General features: G+C 54.3%; 1 protein-coding gene across 1 annotated transcript; it reads right to left on the reverse strand.

Annotated features, from left to right (window-relative positions):
• Nucleotides 1-3,933: 3,933 nt before the first annotated feature.
• Nucleotides 3,934-11,039, reverse strand: Krt8 (keratin 8). The gene is made up of 9 exons (XM_051160391.1): nt 10,600-11,039; nt 8,404-8,612; nt 7,611-7,671; nt 6,923-7,018; nt 6,403-6,567; nt 6,054-6,179; nt 5,131-5,351; nt 4,849-4,907; nt 3,934-4,355 (listed from the first exon to the last, which is right to left on the reverse strand). The coding sequence occupies exons 1-9, from the start codon at nt 10,936-10,938 to the stop codon at nt 4,162-4,164; spliced, it is 1,470 nt and encodes a 489-aa protein (XP_051016348.1). The 5' UTR covers nt 10,939-11,039; the 3' UTR covers nt 3,934-4,161.
• Nucleotides 11,040-12,588: the final 1,549 nt, after the last annotated feature.

Genomic DNA, 12,588 nt, shown 5'->3' on the forward strand with positions numbered 1-12,588 from the left:
TGGCTATCCTAGACTCACTTTGTAGACCAGGCTGGCCTTGAACTCACAGAGATCCGCCTGCCTCTGCCTCCTGAGTGCTTTCCCCCCATGCTCAGTTGATGTTGTGTTGGAGATCAAACAGAGGACTTTGTGCATGATAGGTAAGCACCCTCCCAACTGAGCTACACCCCACAGCCCCTGCATTCGCTTAAGGGAGAAAAGGATGGTTTTACTACTCAGATGGAACCCAAGATCTTGTGCAAGTCAGACAAGCACTCTACCTCTAAGCTATCCAGGCCTCCTCTGTGAGCATTCAAACCGTGACAGGACTGGATGTTGCTGTGCAGGCCTTTAATTCCAGCACTTAGGAGGAAGAGGCAGGCTGATCTATGTGAGTTAGGGATTTGAGACCAGCTGAACTACATAGTGAGCTCCAAGACAGCCAGGGCTACGCAGTGAGGCCCTATCTCAAAAAAATAAAATAAAATAAAAATAAATTTAAAAATTCTTTTAAACCTGGGCCAGAGGGAATCTCTCAATGGCAGTTGTTCCAAAGGACCCAGTCCGATTCCCAGCACCCACAAGATAGCTTACAATCATCTGTGATCATCTGTAGCTCTCACATGGCAACTCACAACTGTCTAAGTCCTGTCCCAACACTGTCCTCTGATCTCTGTGGGCACCAAGGCTCACACACAGTGCACACACACACGGTGCACACACACATGGTGCACACACATGGTGTGCACACACACATGGTGCACACATTTGCAGGCAAAACACCCATTACACATAAAAACAAATTTACAAACATAAAAATAAATAAATACATAAGTCCTGACAGGTAAAGGGGGCTCACTCCTGATCAACGGCTGACGCTGCCCGGTGGTGGACACGCATGAGAGCAGGCAGGGTTCTAGCGTGGAGGAGCTGAACACTCTTCCCTTCTGCAAACATCCAGGGTGTGGCGCTCACCTGGGAACTATGAGGGGAGGCTCCCAACCTGCCTGGCAGCAGGACCTGATAAGACAGGTGGCTGGCTTCAAGGACAGGGTGTGGCAACCCTGGAAATATTGCCCTGGGGAACTAATGGGCCAGAGGTCCCTTTCTCTCAGTGTGTTCTGGGTGCCCCTGCAGCCCTGATAATTACCCTCCTGTCTCCTGGGACCTGCTTATGTATGTTTGTAAATGGTAATAAAACTGAATTTGCCTCTAAGGGTGGCCAGTGCACGCTGCCATCCCATCTGGGGCAGGAGGACAGTGAGTTCACGGCCAGTCCAGGCTACGGTGAGACCCTATATTAAGAGGTGGGGGACATGGAAATAACTCAGATGAGTACCTGAACTGCACACCCAGGACCCTCAGGATAAAGATGAGAACAAATCCTTACAGTCCTTCTCTGACCTCTACATTCACGTGCATGTTTATGCCAATAAATAAATAAACAAAATGTAAGTTTTTTTGTTTTTTTTTTTTTTAAACACAAAAGGATCTCTGTGAGTTTGAGGCCAGCCTGGTTTACAGAATGAGCGTTCCAAGACAACCAGAGCTACACAGTGAAATCTTATCTTGGGGGGTTAAAAAAAGAAAGAAAGAAAGAAAAGAAAAGAAATTAATTAAGAAATAACACACAAAATGCAGTGAGAGTAGCCTTGTAATCTAATACAGGAAGAAAAAAAAAGACTAAAAATTTCCCAGGGGGCAATGGGGCAGTGCCAAACACTTCTGCTCTAGCTGGTGTCCTGTGGCTTTCTCCTCAGCTATAAAAGGAGATTTACTCCCAATGGCAGCATCTGGAAGAGGGACAAAGAAGTTTCTGCCAAAAAAACCACTTCTGTTGAGAGGGTACTGAAACAAAGCCTGCCGGAGTTGAGAAACTCTGAAGCCTGGGCTAGCCATATGAGGGGAGCTTGGTTCCCGGAGACCTACAGGTCGTCAGACCACCTTGCTGGAGCTACGACAGCGATGGTTCAGTGGTGGGCCAGGACCACTCCGTGGCCAGGACTGCCCAGCTACGGGGGGTGGGGGGACGTGGCCCGGGTCCTCTACTTAACCCTAACCTCAAGACAGGACCCTGAAAGTGGACTTGGGCGCCACTGTGTCTTTTGTTCCTCTCCCCACTGTAGCCATGTTGAAGGCTCCTTTTTCTGTTTGCCGCTTTTTTTGGTTTCTTTCGTTGGCATTTAAGGTAAGGACAGATGGCCAAACCTGGCTCACTGGGGTTTGCTGTCACCCAGGCTGTGACTAGCACAATACATGACTCGAGCCCCTGACTTAGGACCTCTGGCCCTGGCTAAGAACATGCTGGAGACTTGGAGGGGACACTGCCGACCTAACCCCAGACCTGCGGAGTCAGGTAGCTGGGAAGGTGACAAGACTGGTGCCAGGGCCTGGCAGACCTAGCCACAGTGAGGCCTCCTGTGAGCTTCCTGTGCTAGTCCGCACCTACTTCCTGTCTGCTCCGCATCTGTTCTCCATCAGTTTCCAACAAATCCAAAATAGCAAAACACCTCGGCGGTGGTGCGGAGGAGGCCTGATGCCCACCTAGGCTGGCACTGCATGGACCAGGTGGCTGCTGGGAACTCTCACACTGATAGCAATGGCGCCCAAGTGTCGCTAGTGCCTCACCCAGCTGTCTCCTAACACTTTCCTGTCCATTCATTTAACAGATGGGCCGACTCCTTCACATCAATGAATCCACACACACCCATAAGCTCAGGGTCCACCCTCCACAGGCAAACACTGGCTCCACACACGCCCTTTCTATCAAGCACAGCGTTAAAATTGGGGGAGGGGGAGGGACAAACCCACATATCAGTGCCAAGTCCTATACTGAACAATCATGGCATCTAGGGATTGCTGGCATGACACACCCCATCACTAAAAATAGACTCTGCACACCTGGAGGGTTAGCAAGCCAGACCTCCTGGGTCCCTGGCAAGGAAACAGAGAAAGCAAATACATCTAGACACAGGACTGTGTCTGGCCAAGGACAGGCAGGCACAATTGGACAGTGCTGACTTCCAGCACCCAGCTGAGCCTCTTTCTGTGTGTGCTGCGGATGCTAGGGTCTGGGGAACAGCAGACCGAAGCTCTCTGATAGGCCCACCAAGTGTGCTGCCGAGCTCAAGGGAACCTGGGTATCTTGGACCCAGCTGTGACCTGTAAAATGCTACACACTGGCAAGAACCATGGCCCACAGCCAGGGCACCAACTGGCTTCCAACAGGCTTCTCTGGAAACAGCCTGGAGGAGGACTCCCCTGCCCGGCACATGTCTCAGGAAGGAGCCTCCTGCCCTGCCCAGCCCAGCCCACCTATAAGAACATATACACATGGCGCACTGGCTGGCTGTGCGCCAACACAAGCTAGAGTCATCAGAGAGGAAGGAGCCTCAGTTGAGGAAACACCTCCATGAGATGCAGCTGTAAGACATTTTCCCGATTAGTGGGTGGGGCCCAGCCCACTGTGGGTGGGTGGGGCCCAGCCCACTGTGGGTGGAGCCACCCCTGGGCTGGAGGTCCTGGATTCTATAAGAAAGCAGGCTGGGCAAGCCATGGGGAGCAAGCTAGCGAGCAGCACCCCTCCACGGCCTCTGCATCACTCCTGCCTCCAGGTTCCTGCCCTGCTTGAGTCGCTGTCCCAACTTCCTCCAACTATGATTTGGAAGTGTAAGCCACCAATAAACCCTTTCCTCCCCAACTTGCTTTTTTTGTTTGTTTGTTTGTTTGTTTTTGTTTTTGTTTTTCTAGACAGAGTTTCTCTGTGTAGCCTTGGCTGTCCTGGACTCACTCTATAGACCAGGCTGGCCTCGAACTCATAGTGATCCGCCTGCCTCTGCCGCCTGAGTGCTGGGATTAAAGGCGTGCGCCACCACGCCCGGCTCCAACTTGCTTTTTGGTCATGGTGTTTCGTTGCAGCAACAGAAACCCTGACTGAGACACAGCAAAAGCCAGTTGGTAGAGAAAGCTGAGGCTTTATTTTGGAAAATACAATTGGGTTTGGGTGGAGGGCAGGGGCCATACGTGCCCCAGATGGGAGAGTCCTCCCAAGGTTGGCTAGAGGGTTCAGGGCTGATCCTTGGGTGGGTCTCTTGCTCCCTGCACTCTGCCATGCAGCTGTCTCCCCAGGGAGCCCTGAGCAGGTGCAGGAGCAGAGGCTGCAACAATGTGTCGGGGGGCCTTTCACTTGGGCAGAATATCAGACGACTCGGACACGAGCTTCCCATCTCGGGTCTCGATCTTCTTCACAACCACAGCCTTGGTGCGCGTGATGGTGCTGGAGCCCCCGGCAGAGCTGAAGCTGGGTTGGAAGGCGCTCACACCGCCATAGCTGAAGCCCGGGCTGGTGAGTCCCCCATAGGCTGAGCTCAGTCCTCCTGGTCCAGGGTGAGAGATAGAGGCAGCCGTGTGAGCACAGGCTAGTCACTCTCTGACAACCACAGGGGGAGAGGCAGGTCCTGACCTGACCAATTACCGCCTGGGTCGCCTGGGTCGTGCTTTCTGGAAGAAGCGTACCCAACATGGACAAGGCCCTCCCTTTTAGCTGCATGTCCCTGACGGACACTCAACTGGGCCCCTCCCTCAAGGTATATAGAGGAAGACTTGCAGGTGCAAATGTGAAGATGCATAAAAGCCACAGTGGCACACATAAGGGTCTTAGCACAGGTCTGGCACACAGCCAGCTTTTATCTGGGATTTCCTATCACTGAGCATACCACTTGGGTACCTAGTCTGTCACCAATCACCCTGCCAAGAATATGGATCCTACTTCTTCCCTTTGCCCCTGCCAATGGCTTTTGAGCACAGCGCCTCCGGAGCCCTGACCTCCTGGGACTCCTCCCCTCCAGCCCCAAGGCCCAGGCCACTCACCTGAGTAGCCACTGGTGGTCTTCGTATGGATGCTCATGTTCTGCATGCCAGACTCCAGCCTGCAACCAGACGCGGGGGTGGTGAGGCGAGGAGGTGTTTCGGGGCCAACTCTTGGCCCCTTTCATGCCAGAGCAGAATCCAAGTGGGGTGGGGGCGGGTTCCAGACAGCGCCCACCCCTCTCCATCCCTGAGCTCTGCCATACAGCTCCCTGAGGAGCTGTGGGAGCAGAGGCTGCAATGACTGCATCGGCGGCCATTCACCTGAGAGACCTCCAAACCCACCTGCTCTCCTCGCCCTCCAGCAGCTTCCTGTAGGTGGCGATCTCGATGTCCAGTGCCAGCTTGACATTCATGAGCTCCTGGTACTCGCGCAGCTGGCGTGCCATGTCCTGCTTGGCCCGTTGCAGGGCGGCCTCCAGCTCAGCCAGCTTGGCATTGGCGTCCTTAATGGCCATCTCCCCGCGCTGCTCAGCATCAGCGATGGCAGCCTCCAGGCTTGCCCTCTGGGGGGTGGGGGTGGAGAGATGTGACCAGGTGGTAATTGGTCTATGCCCTTCCTAAGGCCCATCCACGTTGAGCTTCTTTGTGTTGTCGCGTTTTGAAGCCCAGGCTGGCCTAGGACTCACTACATAGGCCAGGCTGGCCTTGAACTTACAGCAGTCCTCCTATGTAGCCTACCAACTGCTGCATTTACTGGTGTACTCCACCCGTGCCTGGTTTTATGCCTTACTGAACCCAGGGCTTTGGGCGCACGCCCAAATGAGCTACATGCCCAGCTCCACCCCAAGCTTCTTTGAAAGTCTCCCCTCTCTGACTTCCACCAACTCCGTCCAGCAAGCGTAAGAAGCAACAGGGAGCTGCTTTCACGTCACGCGCCACCATGTCACGCTTCCGCCTGTGGCAGCGCAAGAGCTTTGCCTTAGCCAGACCAGCCTTATCTCTGCCTTCTAGCAGCAAAACCCAACCTTGCCCCGCACAGGGCAGACTAGCTAGAGAAAGCCCGAGAGACAGGGACTCTACCTTACCACCCAGAGCTTTCTCCAGGCACCACCCAGAGATGCTCAGCATCCAGCAGCTAACCCATGGGGATGTAGACGCTAACCCCTCCCACTCTCAACCCGGGTCACAGACTCCTCCCCCTTTCCTTTCTGTCCTCCTCTCCCTCCCCTACCCCACCCCCCAGCCACACCCTGCTCCATCAGTACCTGGCCCTTGAGCTTTTCAATTTCCGCCTGCAGGCGGTTGATGCTGCGGTTCATCTCAGAGATCTCCGTCTTCGAGCGACGCAGGTCATCCTCGTGTTTCCCAGCCTGGGTCTGCAATTCCTCGTACTGCAGGGGCAGGAAGAGAGTGGGGTTTTAGCTGAAGAGCCTCTTTTGGCCTCGTCACCGAAGCCAATGAAGGCCCATTTCCAGAATTCCAGGCTTCCACTCCGCGGAGCCAGCCCACCACAGGCAAGAGGGGAATTTGGAACCCCGTTCCCTCCTCGTGATGCAGGGAAGAGGGACACCTCCGCCCGTCCCCCCGCCCCCCGCTTGTAACGCTGCTCTTTACCTTGATCTGGTACATGCTCTCAGCCTCAGCACGGCTGCGGTTGGCAACGTCCTCGTACTGGGCACGGACTTCAGCGATGATGCTGTCCATGTCCAGGGAACGGCTGTTGTCCATGGAGAGCACCACACTCGTATCTGAGATCTGGGACTGCAGCTCGCGGATCTCCTGTAGGGCAGGGGGGCGGGTGGTAAGGCTCCGGCCCTGTACACGGAGTTCTTTGCGGCACGACAAAGGAGCAAGCGGCTTGGAAACATCACCGTTAGAGGGGAAGGAAGGTGGTCTCTGAGCCACCGAGGAAAACCTGAAGTTAGGTAAATAGCCAAAGGGACGAGGCCTGAAGGAAAGCGAAGACCAGCGACAAGGGCTTTGAGGAGCCCATTTTCCCTACTTCAAGCAGAGGGCGGAGCCTCTATAGCAGTGTTAACTGGTGCCTATGGTTACTGAACAGTGGGGCCCTAGGTGACTGGTGCGCTGGAAGATGGGGACAGGCTGCCCGCTCCAGACCCTGAGAGCAGCGTACCTCTTCATGGATCTGCTTCAGGAAGTTGATCTCGTCAGTCAGTCCTTCCAGGCGGGACTCGAGTTCCACCTTGTTCATGTACGCCTCGTCCACATCCTGAGGTGAGGTGAGGGGCTTGAGTTCAGTGCGCTCAGGGGCTCCCCAACATCTGCCCGTGGCCTAGACTTGTGACCTTCCGATCCAGCCTCTAGCTATTCCCCTGGGTCCCAGCCATGCAACTGTATCTCTGCTTCCTGCAGGCCCCCACCCGCATACTTCCTCCTCCAGAAAGCTAAGGTTAGGCCACCAACCTTGTCCAACTCGATATCTGAAATACTATCTAACTGTGCGAGGCTAACTCTGTCCTACCTTTCTATTATGTTAAGTAGAAGAAAAAACAAAAACAAAAACAAAACAAAACAGAGAACTCCTGATGTGAGTCCCACAGCCTCCCATGCCTGCATATAGGGAAGAGGACCTAGTTTTCTTTCTTTCTTTCTTTTTTAATTTTCATTGTGTTTAAGTGTGTGTGTGTGTGTTTGTGTATTTGAGTTCAGGCACCCTCAGAGGCCCAAGGCACCGGATCCCCTGGAGCTGCAGTTACAGACCATTGTGAGCCATCTGAGGTGGGTAATAGGAACTGAACTCAGGTCCCCTGGAAGAAAGGCACGTGCCCTTGACCGCCATCTCTGTAGCCCCCAACCCTCACCTTCTTGATGAGGACAAACTCATTCTCCATCTCTGTGCGCTTGTTGATTTCATCCTCGTACCTAGTAAGAAGAGACTTGGAGTCAGGGGTGACTGGTGAAGGCAGGCTGCCCTGGGTCTGCTGCTGCCGCTGCCAGGGATGGAGCACTGGGCAGGCACCACCGCCGCCGGGGACAGAGCCCCGGCCTTTGCATCATAGAGCCAAATGCATGCAAGAAGAGGGTTCCGTTCCTACCCCACCTTGCTTTTTGATGGAGGAATAAATAGCTGGAAAGTTCAGTTCAGAGATGTAGGCCATGCGAGGCTGGTCCTTCTGCCATGGCTTACCCATTCCCCTCTCCCCACCCAGCCTTATTCTCAGCCAATGGGAAAAGTAAATAAATCCACATTAGATTTGGCACCTGGGAGAGTTGGCATGGGGCCTGACATGAGCCCTCAGAGCTCTCTCTGGAGAGTTTGCCAGTCAGACCAGGGATATTAAGTAAAATACATACATACATACATACATACATATCTCACTATGGAGCTCCAGCACTCACTATGAAATCTGCCTCCTGAGAGAAATATCAAATACATGCCACCATACGCAGCTTAGGTACACTATCTAAACAGTAAATTTGATGCCCAAATCCAAACCGTCCTGAGATTGAAATTGGACTGGTGTGTTAGCATAAAATTGACTGTTCCCACGCAAAACTGATCATGTGGCCTTGAAGCCAAATTGCCCATAAGCAGAGGGCCACGGGGACTCAGCCAGGCAAGGTAAGATGACGTCACTAGGGGGGTGGGCTCACTTATTCTTGAAGTCCTCCACCAGGCCCTGCATGTTGCCAAGCTCCGCCTCCAGCTTCAGCTTATCCTGGCCCAGGGCTTCCAGCTGCCGGCGAAGGTTGTTGATGTAGCTCTCAAACATGTTGTCCATGTTGCTCCTTGCTGTCTTCTGCTGCTGCAGCAGGCTCCACTTGGTCTCCAGCATCTTGTTCTGCTGCTCCAGGAAGCGCACCTGCACGGGGAGGACACAGCATCAAGCTAGGGTCAGGGTCCTGGAGGGATAGCAATGGGATCACAGTGTGACCTGCAGCATTGGGAGCCCTGGCACGCCAGCACTCGGAGCGGATAGGCTGCAGTGTGCTGCATAGAGTATACATCGCAGGTCAGTAAGAACAGCCCTACTGTCTAAAGGTCTGTTCATTGCCTTTTATATAAGGCTGAGAAGGATGTCTATTATCCACATTAAATACTATCAGTGATCACTGAAGAGACCTTGAATAAACATGCTGGACATTTTAGGGAACGGGCTCCTTAGCGCCCAGAGTACTTGCTATGGCTCAACGCGGCTGCTAACCTGAGCTGTGTATCTCGGTCTGGGAGTCCCCTCTCTGCACAGGACCCACTTTTAGCAGAGGAAGATGCGTCTCCTTTAGCATCAGCCTTTGAGACCCACAGCCTCCCGAGTCTCCATGCCCTCTTGCCCAGCATCCACAACCCTCCCCTCCTACCACAAACAAGGGGAAACTCTTTCATAAGGATAAGAAACTGCTCCAAACAAAGGAGATGAGTTTTGTGCACACAGCCCTAAGCTTTAACTTTTTAAACTTGGAAAACTAGAGAGAAGACATCCTGAGGGTACAATCAGCCTACAACCCGTGCTGTAAGTCCTTTCATTTCCGTAATTACTAAAAGTAATTTTTAAAAATGAACCCTTGAGCTGGGCGTGGTGGCGCACATCTTTAATCCCAGCACTCAGGAGGCAGAGGCAGGCAGATCGCTGCGAGTTCGAGGTCAGCCTGGTCTACAAAGTGAATCCAGGACAGCCAAGGCTACTCAGAGAAACCCTGTCTCGAAAAACCAAAAATAAATAAATAAATAAACTCTGGTGATTCTAGCATTTCATCCTAATGGGATGCTGAATTTGGGCCAGGCTGTGAGCTGAACAGGCAGAAACTGATTTAGGCCCTGCCGTGTCCATTTTACAGATGAAGTCAAACTGAACAAGACGGCCCATCCATGCCTGCGCCAAAATGCTCTTTCCATCTTCCTGCAAGTAAGCGCTCCTGCGGCCTCTGACTCCACAGGCTCATCTGCCCCATGTTTTCCCTCCTCCCGCCCCCACACCGCCTTTCATGAGCCCGTCAGCAGAAAGAGCCAATCGTCCCGGGGCCACGGAACTGCAAAACCTGGCCTGGCTCTAGGGAACCAGGCACTTGGGGCGGAGCGAGGGTCGAAAGCCTGAAAGGGGCACAAGCGCCAAGCAGGCAGAGGGGCGTTGGCGAGCAGACGCTATCTGGGGCCATAAACTCCGGTTTTAACAGGTCGTGTAACAGGGGCGGAGTGTGCAACGCCGGCAGACTTTGAATCCCGCACCGGCTTTCCCCGAGGCGGAACGCCGAGACTCCCAAGCCAACTCCCGACCCCGCCCTCCCCGACACCGGAGCTCCTCCTGGTGGAAGGGCAGACCCAAGACCTCTGTCCTGGCGCCGCAGTGGCCCCACCCACACTGCAGCAGGGCAGGGGCCAAGCAGTGACTCCCCCCGCCGCCCCCCCAGCCCCTTCTCTGGCCCTGGGTACCAAAGACCTGCTTCGGCGTTTGCCAGGCTCAATCAAGTCACCTATAACCTTCTAGACTCTTGTCCAACACTCCATTATTTAACAGGAAGAAGGAAAAATGCACAGGGCACCAATAGGAAAGCTTGGGGCAACGCGAGGTGGGAGGCTTCCCCACCACCAGAGAGCAGAGCTACAGCTGAAGGCACCAGGCCCGCCAGGCAGGCAGGCAGGTCAGAGAGCGGATTCGAAGCAGGGAGGTGCAAGAGGATTTAGCCACAAGCACTACAGACCCTCTCGGCCCAAACCAAAGTGCACGAGAGAAGCTGGAAGCGAGTGTGGCCAGGATGGGTGAGGCCCAACGGTAGCTCGTGGGGCGCAGAGATGTACCCATCTTCTGTGATGGCCGGTTCAGGCCCGGTTCGTCGGACAGAGAGGGATCTCACCTTGTCAATGAACGAAGCGAACTTATTGTTGAGGGATTTAATCTGCTCCTTCTCGTGAGTACGCACAGCCTGGATGTTGGGGTCCACCTCCAGCTTCAAGGGGCTCAGCAGGCTCTGGTTCACCGTGACTGCTGTGATGCCCCCTACGCCGGCCCCGCCGAAGCCGCCCAGACCCACGTTGGTGCCCAGGCTTCCCCGGAAGCTGCTGCTGCTGCCCACCCGGGAAAAGCTGGAAGAGCTGATGCGGGAACCGGGCCCACTCGTGTAGGAGCGGCTGCTGAAGGCTCGGGGGCCGGAGTTGGACATCTTGTAGGATTTCTGGGTCACTCTGATGGACATGGCGAAGTCTGGAGTGAAGGCGGCGAGCTGAAGACTCGAGCTGAAGGTTCGAGAACGAGCTGAGCAGCTGCTTCTAGGCCGTGGGACAGCGCCCAGCAAAGGCCCTTTATAAAAAGGGAGCCCAGCCCCCAGGGGAGGAAAAAAGGCCTCTAACCTGAGTGGCTAGGCACTCAGAGGGCAGGGCCTAACTCGACGTCTGCTACCTCCAGGCAGGACTCAGGTGAGGGCAGTAGAGAGCTGCTCCCACCGGATCGTTCTCCAACCCCACCCTTAAAGTCCCGGAGAAAGCAGCTGAGCTCCTTTGAAGGCAAGAAGTGAGCCGGGAGTCCCCCAGGGCTGGGAGCTAGGCTGTCTTGGCCCCCACTCTCCTGTGGTGAGAGCTACTCTGGGAAGTCTGAGCGAATAGGGTTCCCTGGCATTTGGGGTCTTAAAAACAAAAACAAAAACAAAAACAAAAACAGGGTCTCACCAAGGCGATGGTGGCCCATGCCTTTAATCCCAGCATTCGGGAGGCGGATCTCTGTGAATTTGAGGCCAGCCTGGTCTACAGAGCGAGGTCCAGGACAGCCAGGGCCACACAGAGAAACCCTGTCTCAAAAAACAAACAAACAAACAAAACCCACAAGGCCTCGTGCCAACCAGGCTGCTTGAACTCACTATGTAACCAAAGCTGGCACCTGCCTTTACCACTAAAGTTCTGGGGTTGCAATGTGCCCTGCCCCATCTGGCTGGTCGCCTCTAAAACCTCAGAGACTCCTGTCTGTGGGGCTGGTCAGGCTGGGCAGCAGGGCCCTTCCATTCCCAGGTTCCTGTTTGCCTTTCTGCCCAGATTACAGACAATACTAACAGCACCCCAGCCCCCTACCCGTGCCACAGCTGGCACCCCACAAATTGGCAAAGACGGCTAAGTAGGTATATTTGCAGAATGAACAAACACAGGCTTTTAGCTATCTTCTCTCTGGGTGCAAGGCAAAGAGAATCCAAGCACAGCTCCTTTTTCTGGACACAGTATTCTTCTTTCCTACCAAGATCCCAGAATTCCCCAGGCCAGGTAGAGCCTCAAGGAATTAAAAAAAAAAAAGACGAACAGAGGCCAAGACAGAAAGGGGGACCCCAGAGAAGAGAGGCTCAGCAGCTTCATTGTCATTGCTTATTTGGGGGCACCTTCCCAAGGCTCCCAGGGCAGTGAGTCATGGTGAGAGAAGGCAGCACACTGTGTGGCACTGCCGGTGAGTCATTCCCCAGCCACCTGGACCCTCCTCCTCCTCCCCAGACCCCAACTGACCAGGTGTGATGAGGAAAGCAGCCTTTCCTTGCACCTGTCTCTCTGAACTCATTATCCCATTATCAGAGTGAGTCAGGAGAGCAAGTTGGGGCACAGCGTGCACCTGTGAGAGGTTGGAGACAGGGGAATGAGAGTGAGGCCCTCCAGGCCTGGGTGGGGCAGGCTGTGGCAGATGTGGGTGGAAGGCAGGAGGTTTGGGTCCCCAAGGCAAAGATTCCACCAGCAATTAAATTACCTGATGGGCTGGGCTCTCTGGAAGGCACTGCAGGGTGTTATGTGGCCATTGGGTAGGTCTTAACTAGGGAAACCAAAAAATGACAGGTATCCAAATCCCCTGGAGGACAGGGCAGTTTGCAGATACCACC

This window comes from Acomys russatus, chromosome 17, assembly GCF_903995435.1.
Source record: "Acomys russatus chromosome 17, mAcoRus1.1, whole genome shotgun sequence".
NCBI classification, from domain to species: domain Eukaryota; kingdom Metazoa; phylum Chordata; class Mammalia; order Rodentia; family Muridae; genus Acomys; species Acomys russatus.

Coding starts and splice junctions, on each gene's coding strand:
- Krt8 (XM_051160391.1), bottom strand. CDS start 10,938: ATGTCCATCAGAGTGACCCAGAAATCCTACAAGATGTCCAACTCCGGC. Junction 7,672..8,403: donor GTGGAGGACTTCAAGAATAA/GTGAGCCCACCC, acceptor TCTTCTTACTAG/GTACGAGGATGAAATCAACA. Junction 6,180..6,402: donor AGAGCATGTACCAGATCAAG/GTAAAGAGCAGC, acceptor CTGCCCCTGCAG/TACGAGGAATTGCAGACCCA.